The sequence below is a fragment of the Bombina bombina genome, chromosome 4 (genome assembly GCF_027579735.1).
Source record: "Bombina bombina isolate aBomBom1 chromosome 4, aBomBom1.pri, whole genome shotgun sequence".
Taxonomy (NCBI): Eukaryota; Metazoa; Chordata; class Amphibia; order Anura; family Bombinatoridae; genus Bombina; species Bombina bombina.
In genome coordinates, this window is record NC_069502.1 from 260,617,628 (window position 1) to 260,644,186 (window position 26,559).

General features: G+C 38.4%; 1 protein-coding gene across 1 annotated transcript in view; it reads left to right on the forward strand.

Moving 5' to 3' along the window:
* The window catches only part of INPP5D (inositol polyphosphate-5-phosphatase D), a 329,719-nt gene that overhangs the window by 251,454 nt on the left and 51,706 nt on the right, over window positions 1-26,559 (forward strand). Inside the window, exon 22 of the mRNA XM_053709929.1 lies at window positions 9,761-9,848. Within this exon, the coding sequence (XP_053565904.1) occupies window positions 9,761-9,848 (88 nt within the window). The remainder of the gene's footprint in view (window positions 1-9,760; window positions 9,849-26,559) is intronic.

Sequence of the window (26,559 nt, forward strand, 5' to 3'; positions counted from 1 at the left end):
CATAAATAGTCTCAAGTAGAAACAATGTCTATAAATCTAAAATAATCTGATAAAATGATATACAAAACAGTTTTCAGTTATGACTATAGATATACAATATAAACATAACAGTAACCTTGTGGGGAGTAACCGGGTGAATATGAAGGTAAACACAGGCAATAAAAATTCGCGTTAGGGTTAGGGCCTCGAAGACCATTTGAGAAAAAAAGAAAAAAAAAAAAAAAAAGGGAGGGATGGAGGAGGGAGCGAGGCCTAGGGGAGAAGGGAGGGGTAAGGACCCACCAGACCCCCAATAAGGGAACCCTAACTATAATTTTGTTGCATCTCACTAGGGATTGTTCTCAAGCCCCGACGATCCTAATTGTGCCCTGTTTCTTTGAAACTCATCCCATGGGGTCCAGGGACTGCGTAGTAACAGTCAAGGCGCCCTTCCACTCGCAGAGCGTATTCTTCAATTTTTCGGGATGTAGGAAAGTATATCTAAGACCAGTGTCATTGTGTGAATGAGGGTGTCTCTGACCACTGTCTGGCTATTGCTAATTTCACTGCTAAGTGGATAATAACACATAAGGGCCCTAGGCTGGTTTTTGTAGATCCTGCAATCCGTGGTGAAATAAGGGCAATATCAGTAGTTAAGTGCTGCTCTAAGTGTAGTTGACAGAGCATGTCTGCAATTTGGGGCCAGATTGAGTTTAACCTGCAGCAGCTTCACCAGATATGTAAGTGGGTGCCTCTCTGACCACATCCCCTCCAGCAGTCTGCCCGGCCGGAGCGGGAAGATTCTATGTAACCTGGTCGGGACCCAATGCCACCTAAGCAACAATTTGATATATAATTCAAACAAGTTAGAGCAGTGAACTGCAAGTTTCGTGTCTCGGATAGCGCGCTTGTCAGATCATATCCAGATGAACCACTCCAAAGTATCTCTCCCAGTCCCTCGTGGCATAAGATTTAGTAAAATGAAGGGCAGTTAAGCAAAAGTTGTGTGAGTGGAAAAGACAGCATACCACGGACGGAATCTGCCGCCATCCACCATCTCTCCCAGTGAGTAAGAGTCCGAGTGGCCTGTTATAGGGAAACCCCCCAGGATAAGAGCAACAAGGTCAGTCCTACGGTGCTCAAACTGCAGAACTTTAGGGAAGTCATTGGTAGGGAAAGACTTTATGCGGCAGTTGAAGAACGTACATATCTGTATAAGTCTGAAACTACTCTAATCCCTAGTTGCGTCCCAGCGCCTATGGTGCGAGTCGGGCAGGCAGAACAGCAAAAGCTTTTATAGAATGCAACCGGCAAAGGGTGCGGGGCCACCAACCTGGTGTGAGCGAGCTATTCCCGCCAATTATCAGAGGCAACGTCGTTATAACACGGGCTATGTATTCCTTTAAGATATCTGCATGATCAGGGATCCAATTAAGTCCCACAGATTCACTCCCAGCAGGTTAAGAGGCCTGTTTCGAGCTGTGTGCCACCACAAGCTACATAGACTATACCGACCAAGCATTGTCATAATATACGTTTTATCATTTTATTTTTTATGTAGTATGTACCAACTTCCCTTCGTAACAACAATCTGTTTCACATATAAGAGAAGAAACGTGATTACATATATAACGTTCCTATACGGAACTAATAGATTTCAGTTGTACCCTTCAACTCACTAATAGGGACAAAGGGTTGGAATTGGTCTAATCTCAGTCATGTGTTGGGGAAGGAGTTTCCTCCACCTACAGGTAGCATAGCCCTTATTTAAGGATGTACTCGTTACTAGTTAGATATGCTGATGAAGAACAGCCCTAGAGCTGAGAAACCGAAGTCGCATATTTCGCTCCCTAATGGAGGCCTGCACACTCAGATGGTATTCCTTGTGTTTTTATCTTTTTGTATCTTGCTGTTTTAATCTTAATTTTTAATAAATACCATAAGATTTTATCATATACACTGGAGCCACTTTGTGGATCTTTTTGTTTTTGAGCCTACGATACCTGGCTTAGTCCTTCGCCTGTATCCTGAGACATCATAGAAGTTTTGCCATTGCTCAGTCAGAGACACAGCGAGCTGGGCTGCTGTTAAAGGTCCAGACCTGCATCATTTGCACATTTGAGTGCCGACACCTTTGTGCGTATCCTGTAATAGTATACTTCATATATAATTTACTTGACTGATACACACATGTGGTGTTTGTGTTTCCCTTCGTTTATATTTATATCTGGCATAATAATGATAGGGAGCATGCCTTGCAAGAAATCAGCGAGCTGGGCTGCTGTTAAAGTCCAGCCTGCATCTATCATCACAACTGAGTGCCTATCGGGCACATGTGAATACCCTGCACTCAAACCTTTCTTTACCCTGATGTTTTGCTATTGATACACACATGCAGCGGGCCTCTTTCTCTGCTCTTGTCTTTTAGAACTACATACGTTTCACTTGCTTAAGGCTTCTTCTGGCGGTGTATAAAATTCAAATACGTTCCTCCTCCTTATAAAGGGTTGCCTGGTATCTTGTCCTCCAGAAATGGGAGGGAGGTTAGTGCTGGTGAATATTTGGCTACCACTTTGAACTGAGAACGTTATTAATCTCACTGTCCATATGTAAATACCAGAACAGTCTTAGGGTTTTGTACAGCATATTTACAAGATATAATTATCTACACAGCAACTACTTCGGCAGCTAACTTGTACCCATATTTCGCAATATTTGTGGACTTATGTATATAATAGTAGTACAATACCCTTTCTCAGTGGTGAGATAGAGTTAAAAACATTATGCAACATGTTAGAACAGTATTTGATACAGTTAGTACATTGAAACATTATGGCAAGATGTTAGACAATGTTTGATACAGTTGGTGCATTGAACCATACAGAGTCAACATTCTGAGTATTGGGTAAGACATTAGTTAGAAACAAAATACACAGTATCAAGTGCTCAAGGAAGAATATGTATTACTAATGTACAGTATCAATTTCATATTATAGAAATGACCAAGATTTATTATTCGTTAAGGCCAGATCGGGTGCAAGAGTGTCAAGATTAAAAATCCACCACCTACCCTCGTCGTTGGAGGAGGATCTAGATCACCGCCCCATATACCAAGGTTTACCTTATCAATACCAATTACTTTTCAAATCTTTTGTTTGAGAATTATGTTGCTATCTTAAAGTGGTGTGCTATACTAGAATCTTTGTCCTCTTTTTCATTCAAGGACTCGATCTTGTAAGGGAAGTGTAGTTTTGCCTACATAGAATAGGGGGCAGCTACATTTTGTTAAATAGACTATCCCCTCTGGTCTACATGTTAATTTTATCATTGATTTTATAAATCTTTCCATTCCTAGATGCAAAGAATTTGGCATCCTGGCTCAATTGACGATTTATGTAGTCAGTTTGTTGTCTCTGGCGGTCTGACAAATCACTGTGAACAAGTCTGTCTACGTAGCTTTAGGTGCCCTACGGTTCTGTCAATTGGGGTTGTGATGTCAGGTAATTGGGCATTACTTCTGTCATTCACCATCAGTAGGATGCCAGGTGACGTTGTATTATTTTTCTCAAGTCCTCCCAAGATGCATTATATTGTGTTATATACCTCACTGCATTTGCGGGTGCTTATATTTTGTGTGGTATACTAAATAGGCCTCTCATTGCTGGGAGTGATGTTGTATATTTTGATAACTTTGACTAATGATTTTTTTTAATGATATCCTCTAATCAAATGTTTGTTTAAGCTATCGGGACTCATTTCTAAAGTCAGTTTAAGTTGTGCAGTTTCTATGGTGCTCTAATAATTGAGATTTAGGAATCCCCTTAATTTGGGGCACTAGGATGGAAGTTGTCTGGCTCGTAGTAAGCTGTTCGTTGGAGGTGTGTTTACAATAGATCTTTAGGTTCTTAGACCTGGTATTGGAATTCACTGATGTAAGGGTCTAGGAAGTTCATTTCTAAAGGGCTATAAGTTAGAGTAAGACTTCAGATTATATTCTTTGTTATCCACAATTCGCAACAATACATATTCAGTGCATATTCATCACTATCGCCATAGCAGCAACACATCGTTCGATGTATAGGTAGGCCACAATAGGACATGTGTACTGTTGGTTCCATATTAGGTACATGTGTTAACTGTTGGTTCCATAATGAAGATAACAATGTTGTGTTCCCATTATCCAAGATAGAGGCAAGCATAAGAAGGGGCAAATTTTGCGTCTCATTGCTGTGGCCTCTAGGTTGGATATAAATATATCTATTTTATTTTGTCCATTTAATAAAAGTCCTTGTTATAAACATGAGTCAATAAATAAAACATAAATTATCCTTTCCAATTCTTCTATATGTTTCCTACATGTGCAAAAAGCACAAACGAAAAAGGATTATATAGCAGGGTACCAGGAACCAGACAGAGACGTAAAATGCTAAACTAATCACAACCTATATGAAAAAATAAACATAAAATAAAAATAAAGGGTGCGGGGCCAGCAGCCCAAACAGGTGAAGTACTTGCTTAAGAGAGCTCCTAGCTATATTTTATTAAATATAAAGTGAATATTGGAATAATCCTCTGAAATTGCCTCAAATACTTGGCTAGCATTTGCAGGACGCTTTCTGGCAGCATTAGGGGAACGGGCATAGAAGTAGAACTTTTGCTTGCCTCTTTTAGCTGGGAAACACCCAGGTCTTTTTGGGCCTATAAACAGATCTGCTACTAAAGGAAGGAGAAAGCCGGTTCTAGATTTATGCACAACTGAGCTAAAGATTTCATTCTACAAGATGGGAGAGTCTACAGCGCATCACTACACTCCATGGTACTAGAGGCTGGCTCGATAAGATGGACAATAATTTCACTGACCTACAAGTTTCCATCAGCAGGATCAGCATGGCAAATGGCGCCCGCTGCAGCTTGTACCTTCCGTGCAAGGATACTGTAGCGTGCAGATAAGGATCCCTCTACTCTAATGAAGTCACACACTTGTCCTAACAGTGAGGTATGCACAGCTTGCAGCATACACCAAGAGAGAAATACAGACCTCGATTAGAGGCCTCCGCCTCTGCTGGCTCTCTGTCTGCTTCTGGTAAAGTGGACACGCGCCCGAGACACATGTATTCATTACTTCTATGCGGATAGCAAGCGATTGCTACCTATGGAACACCCATCAACCCCATGTCTACCCGGCTTCCTCTCTGCAAACCAACGTATCCATGGGTAAGCTCTTGGCTCGATACTCCACGGAAGGCTGACACCGCACATCACTTTCCACGCCAGCGGTCATATCATCTCACCGCAACTTGCCAACAACCCCCTGATTGTGCATATGACAGGATCTTGCTGATTTGGCTATCGGTTGGGACTATTCCTTGTTCTACATGTTTAGCGTCACCAGGTACAGGTTCAGCACCTTAAAGGGTTGGAATGCGGTGAGATCTCTAATGATTACAGGACTGATCTATTGGCTTAACCGGATGACCTTTTGTTTTGCTTTAAACAGCCTGCTACGAGAATGAATTTTGATGCTCCTAACATACCCTTCTCTAACTCTGAGGACAAACCATAAATTGCCAGTCAATATCATTTCTATGTTATAATCCCTCCTGCTATTCTAGCCCTTATCTCCTATATACTAGGGGTAAGCGAAGGACACAGAAACCAGCAAGTTTGCTACTCTAAGTATTTATCCCCCTCACACAGAAGCTGTGGTTACCAGGTAATGTGCTGCGTACTTAGCAGCTTCTTCATGATACAGTTTAACATTGTTGGAGGCATGATTGATTGCTGGTTTATACACTCACAGATATTATATAGCCCTCCTGGGTTAATGTTAGGGACGCTTGTATTATAGTCAATGTGTGAGTGCTTTGTTTCACATTACATATCTTGAATGTTTAACTAACTCTCCTCTATACACTTAGATACTGACTATGGAGTCCTAGAAAATCAATACCTACTAGGAGAGTAAAATGGAGCTACCTTAGTGTAAACAGAGTCACCTAGCTGACCATAAGTTTGCCCTAATAACAAACACTTAGCTTAGAAACCTAACCAGGGGACAGTTTATATTAGTCCCATTCTGCTTAACCTGTCTTATTACTGTTTTATGCCTGATGATATGCCTTTACACTTTATAGTTAATGTGTCTGTTTGAGTTAATTATTGTTAGGTGCCTCCTTATTTAATCATTACCAATAAGGATTAGCTATCCAAATGTGTATAATGAGAGTGAGAACTCCTCACACATCTGTAAGGTCTATCGTCATCTAGTCAGTTATTCATGCCCCCCCCCTTATATTATAAGCTTTACAGGTGGGGGTCTATAGTACCTATGACTTGCCGTCAGGCCATTTTTTAAGAAAGTACAGACAAGACACAGGGACAAGTTATATATCGTCTAATGAGATATTTATTATAAACCCTTTTATTACTTAACTAATTTTGCTCCTCTGTCTGTCTGTTTTCTGTATGACAAATTGCTATACTCTGGTTCTTTGCCTAACAGAGCTAACTAACATTGCTAAAATTACGGTTGATATTACATTATACTAAAGTGGACGTTTCTACTTAAAGATCTATTTAATCTGCCTCTCCTCTGTTGGCGGGGAGAGACATGCATACCTTATCTACAAAAAAGAAAAAAAAATTAAGGGGGAAGAAAGAAAAAATTCCTACACACTATGCTTGCTCAGAGGGAAGAGAGTATTTACCAAAACCATATTTATATGTGCCTAGGTTAGTGTAGCAGTGTTGCAGATTTTACAATTGAGGTACTACTCTCCTACCTATCATAATATATACTCCAAGTATCTAACGCCTATTTCTACCCTAGATTACCCCCCTACAATACAGTTTGCAAAAGTACCCTTGTCCCCTTAAAAAGGGAGATATAAACAGCCAGAGTAACAATCCCGTCACAGTTATGCCTACTTTTCTTACTACACTTTACTATTCTGGCATAGGTTACAATATTCACTCTGGTCCTACTATCTTGATTGTACTGGCCAAGTTCTAATGTAGATAACAGCCATTTTATGTTAAGATGTTACTCTTTATCCCACTATCTAATGCTAAATTGTAGCCCCCCCTCCCCCAAGACATATCCTCGTTTGGCTCTCTAGTAACCCAGCTACTAGACATACGGAGTGCGTCTTGTCTTAGTGAAGGTTGGCTCCTCCCCCAAGTTTGTATTTATTTTAACTAGGTAGAATAGTTATTAATAGTTTATTAACTATTTAGATAACTACCTAGCTAAAATAATACAAAAGCACCTGTAAAATAAAACCTAACCTAAGTTACAAATAACACCTAACACTACACTATAATTAAATAAATTAACTAAATTAACAACAATTAAATAAATTAAATTAGCTAAAGTACAACCCCCCCCACTAAATTACAGAAAATAATAAACAAATACAAGAATATTTAAACTAATTACATAGAATCTAATAGCCCTAGCAAAATAAAAAAAATAAGCCCCCCAAAATAAAAAAAAAAAAAAAACCCTAGCCTAAACTAAAACTACCAATAGCCCCTTAAAAGGGCCTTTTGTGGGGCATTGCCCCAAAGTAATCAGCTCTTTTACCTTGTAAAAAAAATACAAACAACCCCCCGAACAGTAAAACCCACCACCCACACAACCAACGCCCCAAATAAAAAACTATCTAAAAAAACCTAAGCTCCCCCAATTGCCCTGAAAAGGGCATTTAGATGGGCATTGCCCTTAAAAGGGCAGTTAGCTCTTTTGCGGCCCAAACCCTAACCCTAAAAATAAAACCCACCCAATACACCCTTAAAAAATCCTAACACTGACCCCTGAAGATCGACCTTACAGTTCTGAAGACCAGACATCCATCCTCAAGGACTGCAGCAGAAGTCTTCATCCAACTGGGGCCAAAGTCCTCAGCGAAGCCGGGAGAAGTCTTCATCCAAACTGGCGGAAGTGGTCCTCCAAACGGGCAGAAGTCTTCATCCAGACTGCATCTTCTATCTTCATCCATCCGACACGGAGCGGCTCCATCTTCAAGACATCCAACGCGGAGCATCTTCTCTTCCGACGAGTACTGACGAATGAAGGTTCCTTTAAGTGATGTCATCCAAGATGGCGTCCCTTAGATTCCGATTGGATGCTAGAATTCTATCACGCCCAATCGGAATTAAGGTAGAAAAAATCCTATTGGCTGATGCAATCAGCCAATAGGATTGAGTTAGCATTTCTATTGGCTGTTCCAATCAGCCAATAGAATGCAAGCTCAATCCTATTGGCTGATCTTTTACAGGTAAAAGAGCTGATTACTTTGGGGCAATGCCCCGCAAAAGGGGCCTCTTTTAATGGCTATTGATAGTTTAGTTGTAGGCTAAGGGGTTTTTTTGTTATTTTGGTGGGGCTTTTTTATTTGTAATTAGTTTAAAGATCTTGTAATTTTTTATTATTTTCTGTAATTTAGTGTTTGTTTGTTTTTTGTACTTTAGCTAATTTAATTTAATTTATTTAATTGTTTGTTAATTTAGTTAATTTATTTAATATAGTGTAGTGTTAGGTGTTAGTGTAACTTAGGTTAGGTTTTATTTAACCGGTACTTTTGTATTTATTTTAGCTAGTAGTTATTAAAATAGTTAAATAACTATTTAATAACTATTCTACCAAGTTAATATAAATACAAACTTGCCTGTAAAATAAAAATAAACCCTTAGATAGCTACAATGTAACTATTAGTTATATTGTAGCTAACTTAGGGTTTATTTTACAGGAAGTATTTAGTTTTAAATAGGAATTATTTAGGTAATGATAGGAATTTTTAGTTAGATTTATTCAATTATATTTCAATTAGGGGGTGTTAGGGTTAGTGTTAGACTTAGCTTTAGGGGTTAATACATTTAGTATAGTGTCGGCGACGTTGGGGCGGCAGATTAGGGGTTAATAATTGTAAGGTAGGTGGCGGCAATGTTAGGGACGGCAGATTAGGGGTTAATAATATTTAACTAATGTTTGCAAGGCTGGAGTGCTGCGGTTTTAGGGGTTAATATGTTTATTATAGTGGCGGCGACGTTGGGGGCGGCAGATTAGGGGTAATAAGTGTAGGTAGGTTGCAGTGACATTGGGGGTGGCAGATTAGGGGTTAATAAATATAATGTAGGTGTCGGCGATGTTGGGGGCAGCAGATTAGGGGTTCATAAATATAATGTAGGTGGCGGTGGTGTCCGGAGTGGCAGATTAGGGGTTAAAATTTTTATTTTAGTGTTTACGATGCGGGAGGGCCTCGGTTTAGGGGTTAATAGGTAGTTTATAGGTGTTAGTGTACTTTGTAGCACTTTAGTTATGAGTTTTATGTTACGGCGTTGTACCATAAAACTCTTAACTACTGACTTTTAAATGCGTTAGGACTCTTGACGGGTACGGATGTACTGCTCACTTTTTGGCCTCCCAGGACAGACTAGTAATATCAGTGCTATGGAAGTCCCATAGAAAAAAGACTTTACAAAGTTTACGTAAGTCGTTTTGCGGTAAGGCCAAAGAAGTGTGCAGTGCCCCTATACCTGCAAGACTCGTAATAGCAGCGGTAGGGAAAAAGCAGCGTTAGGACCTGTTAACGCTGCTTTTTCAGCCTAACGCACAACTCCTAATCTAGCCGTATGTAATTTGGAACAGTACAGCATTAAGTGTTATTTTTTTTCCATTGATCCATTTTCAATCATTATATTCTCAATGTCTCTTGCACTGATTCTGCTTATGATTTCCTGTCCTGTGTCTTAATATTTGACCATAACTCTTTATTTGTAGCTAACACCAATCATCTCTGACTTTGAATTTCTCCTGGACCAGCATCTTCTGATTTGCATCAAATCATCAGACACAGATGAGTCCTATGGTACGTACTGACATGTCTTCTACTTGCAGAATGTTACTCTACATATTTTGTTTGCCTCTTTGTAGAACATATGACATATGTCCACTGTTCACTGTTCTAATGTGATTAGATATGTTGTTGTTTTTTTAACTTTTATTTACATTTGCAGCATATATATAGAGAACAGAGACATATAAATTCCAACAGAAAAATAATTTTGGGAGTCGCATCTCCTCTCCCAATGAGGAGCTTACATTTGTACATAAATACATGAATTCCTCAAACATATAAAGAAAAAACAAAACATAAGTCGGTCAACGTTTGGACTTTAAAAGCTGCAGTCCTTAAAAGGAAATACAATATTGGAAATACAAATTATAACAGTCGACATATCCTAGTCTAACAGGCTATAAGTACACATATTTGTATCCCTAATGACAGCATTGAACTTACATGGGAGGAGTGGGAAGAGGGAGTGGGGAAAGAGGAAAAAAAAGGGGGAGAAAGGGGGAGAACCCCCAAGGGAGGAAAGAGGAGGGAATCTCTTATATTCTATTTCCACACTCTCTTGGGTCTCTGGATAACCAAGACACTGGTAATAGTCCCTTTTCCAATTGTTAAATAAACCATTTGGATGTCTAAAAATAGGAGATAGCCTGTAGTTGTGCCTTGAATGGCAAAAAAACGTCAAATTTGCTTATCATTAAAAATCTTTAAATTATACAAATATATATATATAAATTATTATCATCTGGTGTTGAATACTTTTTAGAAATTCTAAAAATTTGGGCCCAGAGCTGCCCTTCCAATTTTTAAGGATCAGGTTCCTTCCTATCAGTATCACTGAATTAATGGATCTATAATTATGGCTGGTAACAGTATATCTAGTGAGAAAGAGAATCTGTATCAACGTCAGTTTGAAGTGGGTGCCCAATGTCTTATTACACCAAAAGTTAACTTTTTGCCAAAATTGAAAAGATTTTAGGACAGCCAAAAACAGTGGACTAGATCTGCTTTAGTTAGGCTACACTTATAACAATTCCCTTGAGCTTCGCCCATTTCGCTATTCTCGAGGGCGTAAAATAAGCCATATTTATTAGACTGACATGAGATTCTCTTCAACTAATAGTAACAGATCTACCAATCCAAAACTATGTGTAATTAAATCCATATCAATCTGAACCTTAGCCCAAGTCAAGTGTTGACATGTGATTCCATGTGAAAATTAAAGGGACAGTCAAGTCCAAAAAAAACTTTTATGATTTAAATAGGGCATGTAATTTTAAATAGCTTCCCAATTTACTTTTATCACCAATTTTGCTTTGTTCTCTTGGTATTTTTAGTTGAAAGCTAAACCTAGAAGGTTCATATGCTAATTTCTTAGACCTTGAAGACTGCCTCTAATCTGAATGCATTTTGACCTTTAGAGGGCATTAGTTCATGTGTTTCATATAGATAACATTGAGCTCATGCTTGTGAAGTGACCTAGGAGTGAGCACTGATTGGCTAAAATGCAAGTCCGTCAAATGAACTGAAATAAGGGGGCAGTCAGCAGAAGCTTAGATACAAGATAATTACAGAGGTAAAACATGTATTATTATAACTGTGTTGGTTATGCTAAACTGGGGAATTGGTAATAAAGGGCTTATCTTTCTTTTTAAACAACAAAAATTCTGGTGTTGGCTGTCCCTTTAAGCAACAATTTATATATCAGGAGATAGTGTTTGCCCCATTATAGTAAAGCTTGATCACCTGTTTCAGTTTTCCCATATCTAGTTCTTCGCCGGTTTTTACTACCCAATGTCTTGTTTGTAGATATGCATTAAAGTTACTTCTTGGCAGATTATATGCCAATCTTAACTCTTCAAAAGTTCTCATCTCTAGGATTCCTTCTTTACAGGCCTGGCCTATAAATTGAAGCCCTTTACGTGCCCAGACCAATAACACGCTTATATCTAACCCAGGGGAAAATTCTGGGTTGCCTAATAAATAGGGTGACCATATTACCGCTTTAAAAATGGACAGGCCAGTTCTGAGCTGGTACACCCCAACAGATTTGCCAGATTAAGTGAAGATGTTGGGTATATCAGTTCAGGGGTGACAGTGTCAGAGGGGGCTGTGTTGCCTAGTATAGTGAACAGTCCTTTAGTTGTTGAAGAGCAGCATACTATGGTGGGCAGTCCTTCAGACATGGTAAAGGGGCATACAAGTCAGGGCCTGAGAAAGATGTTGGTGGTAGGAGACTCTATTATTAGGAAGGTTGGTAGGGTAATTTGTTATCCAGACCCTTTAAATAGAACAGTTTGCTGTCTTCCAGGGGCTCGTGTTAGGCATATTGTGGAGCGTATTGATAGATTATTAGAGGGATGTGGGTCTGATCCTGCAGTCATGGTACATATTGGTACTAATGAACCAATCAGCGGGAGATGGAGAGTCCTAAAAATGACTTCAGGGAGTTAGGTAGCAAGCTTAAAGCAAGGACCTCCAAAGTAATATTTTCTGAGATATTACCAGTGCAATGTGCTAATTCAGTAAGGCAGAAGGAGCTAATGTCTGTTAATTCATGGTTAAAAACATGGTGTAAAAATGAGGGGTTTGACTTCTTAGAGCACTGGGCTGACTTTTCACTTGGGTACAATTTGTACAGTAAGGATGGATTGTATCTGAATGACATGGGTGCAGGTGTGTTGGGGGAAAGGATCGTAGCAAGTTTAGAGAATCTTTTTAAACTAGGCAAAGGGGGGAAAGGTCAGATAGAACACAATAGAATAGAGAGATCAGTCTGTGAATCTGTCAGTCCTTTGATATCTCAAGGAAGAGATGACTTAAGAAATGTCACATTAGAAAGTATGGAGGAAAGCACACCAAGTATCATCAGAAACCACATGAAAATTAAATGTATGACAACAAATGCAAGAAGCATGACAGGTAAAATGGGGGAGCTGACACTCTTAGTTGTAGAAGAGGACTATGATGTTATCAGTATAACTGAAACTTGGTGGGATGATTCACATGACTGGGCAGTTAACTTAGAGGGGTATACTTTATTTAGGAGGGACAGAAATAATAAAAGGGGTGGAGGAATCTGCATGTATATTAAACCTAACCTTAAACCTACAATAAGGGAAGATATTTCTGATACAGGCGACAATGTAGAGACCCTGTGGGTGGATATAAAGAGTGGGGGGAGATCCTAAAAAAATATTACTAGGAACATGCTACAAGCCCCTCAACATTAGTGACCTGGATGAAACTCAACTACTAATACAAATAGATAAGGCTGCTAATAACAGTGCTGTAATTATGGGAGATTTTAACTACCCTGATATAAACTGGGCCAATGAAACTAGTAATTCAGCTAAGGGGATAGATTTATAAATGTTCTCAGGGATAACTTCTTGTCACAATTAATAGAGGAGCCAACTAGGAGTAACGCTATATTGGATTTAGTGCTATCAAATAATACAGATATAATATCAAACATAGAAGTCAAAGATCATTTGGGTAACAGTGATCATAACATGGTCACATTTGAAATTTCTTTTCATAAGCAGTGTCTTAAAGGTTTAACCAAGACTTTTAATTTTAAGAAAGCAAAATTCAATGATTTAAGGAAATCATTAAATAACATAAATTGGGACAAAGTATTTTCTAATAAAAATACAGAGGATAAATGGATAACATTTAAAACTTTGATAAATAAATATATATATATCAACAAATACCATATGGTTATAAAAATAAAAATAAAAAATCCAAGCCAATGTGGCTGAATATAAATGTGTTAAGAGAAATTAGGAAAAAACGTAGGGCATTTAAATTATTCAAAGAAAATAGTACAGACTCAAAATGCCATATTTATAAGGAATGTAACAAAGCATGCAAAAATGCAATCAAATTAGCCAAAATTGAAAATGAAAAATTAATTCTTTAAGTACATAAATAGCAAAAAATCTAAGAAAGACAATATAGGTACATTAAAATGCGGGGAGGGTAGCATGATTAACAGTGACAGGGAGAAGGCTGAGATACTAAACCAGTTTTTTTCTTCAGTATACACAAGAGAGGAACCGTTGGATGATACTTAGGAACAAAATAGAACATGCCAGCCATACCATTAATTGGGTTATGCATAGATGATATCAGGAACAAATTGGATAATATTAAGGTAAATAAAACTCCAGGTCCAGATGGAATACACCCAAGGGTGTTAAGGGAATTTAGCACTGTTATAGACAAACCTCTACTCTTAATTTTTCAAGACTCATTATCCTCAGGCATGGTACCCAAGGATTGGCGTAAAGCTGATGTGGTGCCACTTTTCAAAAAGGGAAGTAGGGATGATCCAGGAAGCTATAGACCAGTTAGTCTGACATCAATAGTGGGGAAGATATTTGAAGGGATTATAAGGGATTATATTGATGAGCATATTCGTGTAAACAAGATTATGAGTTCTAATCAGCATGGTTTTATGAGAAATAGATCATGTCAAACTAATCTAATTAGATTCTATGAGGAAGTAAGTAAAAATATAGATAAAGGGGAATCAGTTGATGTGATATACTTAGATTTTGCAAAGGCGTTTGATACAGTGCCACATGAGAGATTAATGCACAAAATTAAGGGACTGGGAATAGCTGAAAATGTTAGTTTGTGGATAAATAACTAGATAAAAGATATGGAGCAACGAGTAGTAGTAAATGGATCATACTCAGATTGGACAAAGGTAATCAGTGTAGTACCCCAGGGATCAGTGCTGGGTCCTATTCTTTTTAATATTTTTATACACTGTGTGCAGAATTATTAGGCAAATTAGTATTTTGACCACATCATCCTCTTTATGCATGTTGTCTTACTCCAAGCTGTATAGGCTCGAAAGCCTGCTACCAATTTAGCATATTAGGTGATGTGCATCTCTGTAATGAGAAGGGGTGTGGTCTAATGACATCAACACCCTATATCAGGTGTGCATAATTATTAGGCAACTTCCTTTCCTTTGGCAAAATGGGTCAAAAGAAGGACTTGACAGGCTCAAAAAAGTCAAAAATAGTGAGATATCTTGCAGAGGGATGCAGCACTCTTAAAATTGCAAAGCTTCTGAAGCTTGATCATCGAACAATCAAGCGTTTCATTCAAAATAGTCAACAGGGTTGCAAGAAGCGTGTGGAAAAACCAAGGCGCAAAATAACTGCCCATGAACTGAGAAAAGTCAAGCGTGCAGCTGCCAAGATGCCACTTGCCACCAGTTTGGCCATATTTCAGAGCTGCAACATCACTGGAGTGCCCAAAAGTACAAGGTGTGCAATACTCAGAGACATGGCCAAGGTAAGAAAGGCTGAAAGACGACCACCACTGAACAAGACACACAAGCTGAAACGTCAAGACTGGGCCAAGAAATATCTCAAGACTGATTTTTCTAAGGTTTTATGGACTGATGAAATGAGAGTGAGTCTTGATGGGCCAGATGGATGGGCCCGTGGCTGGATTGGTAAAGGGCAGAGAGCTCCAGTCCGACTCAGACGCCAGCAAGGTGGAGGTGGAGTACTGGTTTGGGCTGGTATCATCAAAGATGAGCTTGTGGGGCCTTTTCAGGTTGAGGATGGAGTCAAGCTCAACTCCCAGTCCTACTGCCAGTTTCTGGAAGACACCTTCTTCAAGCAGTGGTACAGGAAGAAGTCTGCATCCTTCAAGAAAAACATGATTTTCATGCAGGACAATGCTCCATCACACGCGTCCAAGTACTCCACAGCGTGGCTGGCAAGAAAGGGTATAAAAGAAGAAAATCTAATGTCATGGCCTCCTTGTTCACCTGATCTGAACCCCATTGAGAACCTGTGGTCCATCATCAAATGTGAGATTTACAAGGAGGGAAAACAGTACACCTCTCTGAACAGTGTCTGGGAGGCTGTGGTTGCTGCTGCACGCAATGTTGATGGTGAACAGATCAAAACACTGACAGAATCCATGGATGGCAGGCTTTTGAGTGTCCTTGCAAAGAAAGGTGGCTATATTGTCACTGATTTGTTTTTGTTTTGTTTTTGAATGTCAGAAATGTATATTTGTGAATGTTGAGATGTTATATTGGTTTCACTGGTAAAAATAAATAATTGAAATGGGTATATATTTGTTTTTTGTTAAGTTGCCTAATAATTATGCACAGTAATAGTCACCTGCGCACACAGATATCCCCCTAAAATAGCTATAACTAAAAACAAACTAAAAACTACTTCCAAAACTATTCAGCTTTGATATTAATGAGTTTTTTGGGTTCATTGAGAACATGGTTGTTGTTCAATAATAAAATTAATCCTCAAAAATACAACTTGCCTAATAATTCTGCACTCCCTGTAAATGACTTGGAGCTAGGATTAAATAGCGGCATCTCTATTTTTGCAGATGATACTAAGTTAAGTAAGGTCATTAGGTCAGAGCAGGATGAACTTTCGATACAAAGGGACCTGCAAAACTTAGAAGTATGGGCAAGTAAATGGAAAATGAGATTTAATACGGGAAAATGCAAGGTTCTACATTTTGGAAGTAAAAATAAGCAGGCAACGTATTATTTAAGTGGGACAAGATTTAGCCAAACACAGGAGGAAAGGGATTTGGGGGTAGTAATAGATAACAAGCTAAAGATGGGTGCACTATGCAGGGCAGCAGCGTCAAAGGCTAATAAGATACTAGCATGTATTAAAAGAGGCATTGACTCAAGGGAGGAAAGCATAATTCTGTCACTATATAAAGCCCTGGTAAGACCTCAACTTGAGTATGGAGTGCAGTTCGTGGGACCAATCACAAAAAGGATATTGCAGAACTAGAAAAAGTTCAGAGAAGGGCCACAAAGCTAATAAGGGGATTGGAGAATTTAAGCTATGAGGAGAGGCTAGCCAAACTGGGTCTGTTTTCTTTAGAAAAAAGGCGCTTAAGAGGTGACATATTTACTTTATATAAATATATTCAAGGCCCATATACAGAGATGGCAGAAGCTCTGTTTATTCCAAGAAAATTGTTTGTGACCAGAGGTCACAATTTAAGGTTGGAGGAAAGGAGATTTAATCTCCTGCAACGGAAACGTGTTTTCACTGTAAGAGCAATAAAAGTGTGGAACTCATTACCAAAGGAGGTAGTGAATGCCAATACCCTAGATACATTTAAAAATTATTTGGATACATTTCTGTCTATAAACAAAATTCATGGATATGATTGCTAGCATTAAATGGGTCACCTTTTAGTGGGATTATTTAAGTTTAACTGGAGCTTTTTGTATATATTTTAGATTTGTATAGGTTGAACTCGATGGACTTCGGCCTTTTTTCAACCTCATCTACTATGTTACTATGTTACTATGTTACATATAAAAAATATAAATGACAGGGTTCTTATAATGGAACATTATACAAAAGATTTCTTTAAACAGCCCTGACATATGTATTTTTCATATGTGTCCCTTTTTAAAGCGCAATATGGTCACCCTACTAATAAAGGAAGGAACTCTGATTTGCTGAAGCTTATCTTAATTTCTGAGCACATCTTTTGCCATGCACATATAATAAATTTAAACATAAAGGATTGTGCTATAGTACTAGGGAGATTACTTAGGGGACAGTGTAGAATTGCTTTTAATGCAAATGGGGCTACTAATTTAGATTTTAACTCAAAAGAGGCAGCAAAATCTATCTTAGTGATCCAATCAAGAGCAAATTTGCATGATTAGATATGTTTAGTAACTGAAACAGACTAGTACTTTTGATTTCATTTAAACGGGTCATGTCCTTCATTTGTCTATTCTCAAAATTTCTGTAGAAAGATGCTGAGCCAGTATATTACCAACAATGCAACAGATAGCTGTATACCAATCATGGACCCCCATTTCCAAGCTATTTAAAGCAACAGTGAGATTTTTTTCGTATCACATTCAATCCATTAGAAATGCAGCTTAAATATTGATGAGATTGACCATTTCCTAGAATAGAGTATCTAATAAAGGGTGGTTTTGCCATAACGAGGGACATCTCCTACCTAAGTGGAGAACATAGTCTTTCAATTGAAGATAATAAAATTTATATTTATTTTGGACTAAGGGGAATTTTATTTGAAAATTCTTAAATGTGAATAGTTGTTTTAGTTGATGGGTCAAATAAATCTTTTATCAGTAATGTTTGGTTGATGGTCCATAGTGAAATTTTTTTGTAGAAGAACCCAGTGGGAAACCTAAATTGCCCTAATACGAATGCCACTTTGAAATATTTACATTAGTATTGAGTCTTCTCATAACCGTTCTTCAGACCCTAAGGATATCCTTATATAGAGGAAGAGCATATATATTTTTTTCCCAGATCCTTATCTAAAGCATGTATCAGGAAATTCAGTTAATGTGGAAAGCAGAAAAATTCTTCCAAAGGTCTATGTGAGTACCTGTTTGTTTGATGTAACCAGTCAAAAGGAAACCTCAAATTGCAGCATAGTTGTAATTTTTCAAGTTTGGTAATGCCAACCCGTCTTTAAAATATGGAAGATACAAGTTAAAAAGTTTGATCCTAGGTTTTTTCCCAGACCATAAGAAGTATCTTAAATCTCGAAGAAACATTTGAAGGTCTTGATTTCTTATTAACAAAGGAGAGATTGTCAAAACGTATAGAATCTTAGGAAGTATGAACATTTTAAATAAACTAAGTTTACCTGACAAAGAAACAGGAAGTCCCGCCCAACATCTTAAGCTATTTCTGCTTTCATTTAAAATCGGCAAGATGTTCTCACCATATCAGCTCACAGGGTCTGTAGTTATAGATAATCCTAATTATGAAAATGATCTAGTTTCAGTAAAGGGAAGAATTAATTGGTCCTCTGTCTTCTTGAGCCACAAGACTTTAGATTCTGAAAGATTTGTCTTATAGCTGGAGATCTCACTATACTCTTCCAAAAGATTTATAATTTGAGATATGTAAAGTGTCGGGTCTGAAACAAAAAATAATAAATCGTCTGCGAACAAAAGAATTTTATTTGAGGATTGTTCCATATTTATACCTGGGAGTAATTCTCTTAATCTCATTGCCAGGGGTTTCTAAAATTAAATCAAACAATAAAGGAGACGAGGGGCGTCAATATATAAAATAATTCAGGCAGAAGAGGCAGATAAACTAAATATCCATTGATGTAACAAATGGGGAAAGTTGTTAGAAGTTCCTGACTTATCCTTTAAATTTTTTAAGAGCCTAACTTCGGTGCACTATATGTCTGTTTCCTCTTATATGAGGGAATCTCAGTTTAGATTAATCCATCAGGATTATTTAATTCCAAAAAAGGAGCTAAATGGAGGAAAGAGATCCAAAATACTTGTGTAAAATGCTCATTTAGTAATCCAGATCTGGGACATTTGGTTACTGACTGCGCTAGACTAGAACAACTTTGGCGTAAAACTGCATATCTCTTATCTAAGGTAACTAAATAAAAAATTGAGCTGACTAAGGAAACAATTTTTCTTTTGGTCACTGATAAATCATGGAAAAATGAGTAAGAGTTTATATTAACAACAATACTAAGAAATTGGATTAATCACAAAATTCCTTCTATTAGGCAAATTAAAAATATTTTAGTTACTCAACTGATAATAGATGCTTTTGACCTTAAAATAAATAGAAAAAGAGAGGTTAATGTGTTTATTAAAATTTGGGGCAAATTAATTTTGTACATGAGTAAAGAAAGAGTTGAAAAATCGGATATCTCACATTATCGTGCAGATCTAAAGGCAAAGTTCTCTTTATGAAGCTCTGGCAGTGGGGAGATGGAGTAAAGAGGAGTGAGACATTTTTTTGTTTTTGTCTCTTTGTTGTTGTTGTTAAGTTGTGTTGTCTTGTTTTTCTGTGAAGATTTTCTTTCCCTAAAGAATAAAAAAATCAGCATTGTACGTATACTTAAAATAAGTATTCCCCTGATAGAGGAAGGAGATTCTCTTGGACTTCTGTATGTAAACCCTGTCATTTTTTATAATGTAATGATACAATGATAAAATATGTTATTGTAATGTAAACTGTAATGTAAGGACACAAGATGGTACTGCAATTGGTAGTCACTATGTGCAAGTATTTGCTTGTTATATTGTTTAATAAAATTAAATGAAAAAAAAATACAGCTTAAAGGGACAGTATACACAATTGTTCCTATAACTGAATGTAATAGACACTACTATAAAAAAGAATATGCACAGATCCTGATATAAAAATCCAGTATAAACCTTTTAAAAACAAACTTAGATGCTCCTAATTTAGCACTAATTTAGCACTGTAGATGAAGTTAGCTGGAACACCCACCGAAAGGGGCTGAGAAAGCACGAAGGGCAGACCCTCCTATATGAAAAGACCTATTACACAAACAGGAGCAAGCAGAAGTCTGTAGACATCAGTCTACATCTGATACCTTGGGGCTTGGTTATGAATCGGAAAATCAGAACAATCGGCTAGATTACGAGTTTTGCGGTAAGAGCTGCTCGGTGCTAACTTGCAAGTTATTGTCACCGCTCACCTCCCTATAGAGCTGATATTACAGGTTTGCAAAAACCCGGTATTAGCAGGCAATATTACAGCGTTGAGCAAAATTGAGCTCCATACCGCACTCCAATACCAGCGCTGCTTTGAGCTGGTTTTACGTGCTCGTGCACGATTTCCCCATAGACATCAATGGGGAGAGCCGGCTGAAAAAAAGCCTAACACCTGCAATAAAGGAGCGTAAAGCTCCGTAACGCTGCCACATTGATTCTTATGGGGAAACAACATTTATGTTTACATCTAACACCCTAACATAAACCCCGAATCTAAACACCCCTAATCTGCCGCCCCCCGACATTGCGGACACCTACATTATACTTATTAACCCCTAATCTGCTGCCCCCGACACCACCACCACCTATATTATACTTATTAACCCCTAATCTGCCGCCCGACAACGCCGACACATATATTATATTTATTAACCCCTAACCTACCACCCCCAATGTCGCCGCTACCTACACTTATTAACCCCTAACCTGCTGTCCCCAATGTTGCTGCCACCTACCTACACTTATTAACCCCTAATCTGCCGCCCCCAACGTCGGACCACTATACTAAAGTTATTAACCCCTAACCCTAAGTCTAACCCTAACACCCCTAACTTAAATATAATTAAAATAAATCTAAATAAAAATTACTATAATTAACTAAATAATTCCTATTTAAACTAAATACTTACCTATAAAATAAACCCTAAGCTAGCTACAATATAATTAATAGTTACATTGTAGCTAGCTTAGGTTTTATTTTTATTTCACAGGAAAGTTTGTATTTTTTTTTTTTATATTTATTCGTCTTTATTTGGTTTTTGATATAGCATAAGGAAAGCAGTGAACAGTACATAGAATTCTTATACATTGTATAACATCCATCTGGATTGTAAATTAATCTCCACACTACAATTGACAACCATAAATTAGTGCAATAAATGTAGTTCCGAAAAATAATAATAACCAATAAGACTATTGAGTGTACATAAGAACAAATACAAACCAAATAACAGTAATAACTAAACTACCGAAAGTTTGTATTTATTTTAACTAGGTATAATAGTTACTAAATACTATACTAATATATAATAATAATATACTAACTACCTAGCTAAAATAAATGCAAATTTACCTGCAAAATAAAACCTAACCTGAGTTACACTAACACCTAACCTTACACGACAATTAAATAAATTACATTAATTAAATACAATTACATAAATTACAAAAAACAAAACACTAAATTAAACAAAATAAAAAAGAAATTATCAAATATTTAAACTAATTACACCTAATCTAATTGCCCTATCAAAATAAAAAAGCCCCCCAAAATAAAAAAACTAGCCTACAATAAACTACCAATAGCCCTTAAAACCCCCCAAATAAAAACCTATCTAAGAAACCTAAGCTCCCCATTGCCCTGAAAAGGGCATTTGTATGGGCATTGCCCTTAAAAGGGCATTTAGCTCTTTTTCCACCCAAAGTCCCTAAGCTAAAAATAAAACCCACCCAATAAACCCTTACAAAAACCTAACACTAACCCCCAAAGATCCACTTACAGTTTTTGAAGACCCGACATCCATCCTCAACGAAGCAGCAGAAGTCTTCATCCAAGCGGGCTGAAGTCTTCATCCAGACAGCATATTCTATCTTTATCCATCCAGCGCGGAGCGGCACCATCTTCAAGACATCCGGCGCGGAGTATTCTCTTATGATGACGGCTCTTCTTGAATGAAGGTTCCTTTAAGTGACATCATCCAAGATGGCGTCCCTTGAATTCCGATTGGCTGATAGAATGCTATCAGCCAATCAGAATTAAAGGTGAAAAAATCCTATTGGCTGATGTAATCAGCCAATAGGATTAAGCTCACATTCTATTGGCTGTTCCAATGATTGGAACAGCCAATAGAATGCGAGCTGAATCCTATTGTCTGATTGCATCAGCCAATAGGATTTTTTCACTTTTAATTCCGATTGGCTGATAGAATTCTATCAGCCAATCAGAATTCAAGAGACGCCATCTTGGATGACGTCACTTAAAGGAACCTTCATTTGAGAAGATCCGACGTCAGAAGAGGATGCTCCACGCCGGATGTCTTGAAGATGGAGCCGCTCCGCGCCGGATGGATGAAGATAGAAGATGCCGTCTGGATGAAGACTTCTGCTGGCTTCGATGAGGACTTCTGCCGCTTCGATGAGGATGGATGTCGGGTCTTCAAAAACTGTAAGTGGATCTTTGGGGGTTAGTGTTAATTTTTTTTAAGGGTTTATTGGGAGGGTTTTATTTTTAGCATAGGGGCTTAGGTTTTTTTAGATAGGTTTTTATTTGGAGGATTTGGTTGTGTTGGGGGGGTGTTTGTATTTTAGTTAAAAACTATTTACTAACTATTCTACCTAGTTAAAATAAATACAAACTTGCCTGTGAAATAAAAATAAAACCTAAGCTAGCTACAATGTAACTATTAGTTATATTGTAGCTAGCTTAGGGTTTATTTTACAGGTAAGTATTTAGTTTTAAATAGGAATTATTTAGTTAATGATAGTCATTTTTATTTAGATTTATTTTAATTATATTAAAGTTAGTGGGTGTTAAAGTTAGGGTTACACTTAGGGTTAGGTTTAGGGGTTAATAACTTTAGTATAGTGGCGGCGATTTTGGGTGCGGCAGATTAGGGGTTAATAACAGTAATGTAGGTTGCTGCGATGTTAGGGACAGCAGATTAGGGGTTAATAATATTTAACTAGTGTTTGCGATGCAGGAGTACGGCAGTTTAGGGGTAAATATGTTTATGATAGTGGCGGCGATGTCGGGAGTGGCAGATTAGGGTTAATTATTTTATTTTATTATTTGCGATGCGGGAGAGCCTCGATTTAGGGGTTAATAGGTAGTTTATGGGTGTTAGTGTACTTTTTAGCACTTTAGTTAAGAGCTTTATGTTACGGCGTTAGCCCATAAAACTCTTAACTACTGACTTTTATATGCGGTTTTATGTTACGGCGTTGTAGCATAAAACCCATAACTACTGACTTTCAATTTATGTTATGGATCTTGTAGTTTTAGGGTGTACTGCTCACTTTTTGGCCTCCCAGGCAAACTCATAATACCGGCGCAAAGGAAGTCCCATTGAAAAAGGTCTTTTGGAAAGCTGCGGTAGTCACGGTGCATTCTGGCCAAAAAAGTGTGCAGTGCAGCTAAATCTGCAAGACTCATAATACCAGCTGTAGTGAAAAAGAGCCTTAACGCTGCTTTTTCACTCATACCGCAAAACTCGTAATCTAGCCGAATGTTATTTAAAATTAAGCAAAACTTATAAATTTTTACAAAACACCCCCAGATGGGCTATATAAATGGATCATCTACAATACATTTATGCAAAGAAAAATCTAGTGCATAGTTGCTAAGCCAAATGATGTGTGTACTGTATATATAACAAGAACATCTGTTTTTCATATGTTTGTTTTGGGTAAATACCCACAAAAACTATAAGAAGCGGGGGAAGTGCCTCAAAATGGTATCCACAGACCTACATGAATACAAAATATACACAAATAAAATAGAAATATAACAAGGTGGCTAACTGATTCAATGCAGATAATGACTTTACTAGTAAGAGTAATTTGTGGTGTGTAGAGGCGGGTGAATGTGGTGAAAGTAAAGTTTGTTTGGTAGAACGAATAGTCCTGTGGACAGAAGTTTAATAGTTCATGGTAGGGAATTCACTAAATTGATACATAATATCTATCTATTGGTTACTTATAGAGCGCAAACTAATTACCCGTGAGGGTTTCAAGGCGCTAAGGGAAAGAGGATAGGAGAAGGGGGGAGGGGATGGGCGCGCAGTCGAAGAGCCAGGTTTTGAGGTCCTTTCTGAACTTTTTTAAGGGAGGTGGATTGTCTGAGGTGCAGCGGGAGGGTGTTCCTTGTCTTTGCTGCCATGTGGGAGAAGGATCTTCCGCCCGCTGTGGATTTGCTGATGCGGGGGATGACTGTGTGTGCTTGATCGGCTGATTGGAGTTGTCTGGCGGGTTGTAGAAATTTACGCGGTGGTTGATGTATTCGGGTCCGATGTGTAGGGCCTTGAACGCGTGGGTAAGGAGCTTGAAGGTGATTCTCTTGTTGATGGGAGGTGTTGTGATTGTTGGGTTTGTCAAGATGGAAGTTGAGGTCACCGATGAGAATGTAGTCCGTTGGGGTGAGGGCATGGGGTGCGATGTGGTCGGTGATGGAGTCGCAGAAGGCGGGACCAGGTCTGGGAGGTCTGTAGCTGAGGGTGCCGGGGAGGGTGGTTTTAGGGTTGACCTGGATCTGGTGTTCTAGGCCTGGTGATTGGTCATCGGAGCTGGTTTTGACTTGGATGGTGTGTGGATGATGGTGATGTCTCCTAAAGGTCAGTTGCTGTGGTCTTTGTGGCAGATCTTGTAGCCGTCAGGTATTGCAGTGGTGATGCCTGGCGCTGATGCAGGGTTTAGCCAGGTCTCGGTGGGGAAGGCGACGTCAGGGGAGGTGGAGTCTAGCAGGTTCCAGATTTCGAAGGTGTGCTTGTGGATGGAGCGGGTGTTGAGGAGGATGCAGTTGAGGTAATTGCGGCTGTTTATGGGTGGATTAGTTGGTTGGGTTGTGGTCCGGAGGGAGGGGAAGGAGCAGTTGTAGCAGGTGAAAGGTCTGAAGGTGTTGGTCGGGGATGCGTGGTGGCAGGCGTACAATCTACCGGTGTTGAGCGCCGGGAGGCTGCTGGCGTCGTAGTGGCGGCAGTTTCTGGAGCCAAGGTTCATGGCATTGGGTGCGGTCGGGGCGTGGATGTGCGCTGGCAGGCTTGCCTTTGACGCGTCCGCTGCATGGTCGCGCAGTGAGCACCATTAAATACAGCAGGAAGGTGGGCGGGCTAGTTAGCTGGGTAGGGGGTAGGTGTGAAATAATAACAGAGCAAACAAAATACAGAAAGATACAGAACAAATACATAGGGCTAAGGGAGAGAGAACTTACTTCACTGGTGCAGCGAGCACCATTAAATACAGCAAGAAGGTGGGCGGGCTGGTTAGCTGGGTAGGGGGTAGGTGTGAAATAATAACAGAGCAAACAATATACAGAAAGATACAGCACAAATACATAGGGATAAGGGAGAGAGAACTTCAGTGGTGCAGTGAGCAACATTAAAAAAAAAAAAAGATACAAATATATTGATTTTAATGTATTTTATTTCGAATATTGCATAATTAAAATATTACATTTAAAGAGAGCATTACAATACTTTTTAAAAATATATTGATTCCATTTTTTTTCTAATTCGAATATTGCATAATTTGGTTTGAATTATGCAATATTCAAATAAGAAAATTTTGAATCAAATATTAAATTTAAAGATAGTATTTCTATGCTTTTACATTAAATAAATGTTAGAATGTTGTATGTTGAATGTGTTAAAATTTGCCCATCCCTAGTGGTGTGTGGAATTAAAAAGATACATTTTTAAAGTTTTTTTTAAAACACTTTCGGCTAGATTACGAGTTTTGCGTTAGGCGTTAAAAAGCAGCGTTAGGACCGGGTAACGCTGCTTTTTAACGCCCGCTGGTATTACGAGTCTTGCAGGTACAGGTGTACCGCTCACTTTTTTGGCCAGACTTGGAAATACCGCAAATCCACTTACGTAAATTGCTTATCCTCTTTTTTCAATGGGACTTGCATAGCGCCGGTATTACGAGTCTGCCACAAAGTGAGCGGTAGACCCTCCCCTGTCAAGACTGGTACCACATTTTAAAGTCAGTAGTTAAGAGTTTTACACTACAACGCCGTAGCATAAAACTCTTAACTAAAGTGCTAAAAAGTACACTAACACCCATAAACTACCTATTAACCCCTAAACCGAGGCCCTCCCACATCGCAAACACTAAAAGAAAATTTTTAACCCCTAATCTGCCGCACCGGACATCGCTGCCACTAAATAAATATATTAACCCCTAAACCGCCGCACTCCCGCCTCGCAAACACTAGTTAAATATTATTAACCCATAATCTACCTTCCCTAACTTCGCCGCCACCTACCTACATTTATTAACCCTAATCTGCCGCCCCCAACGTCGCCGCCACTATATTAAAGTTATTAACCCCTATATCTAAGTCTAACCCTAACACCTTCTAACTTAAATATAATTAAAAGAAATCTAACTAAAAATTCCTATCATTAACTAAATTATTCCTAT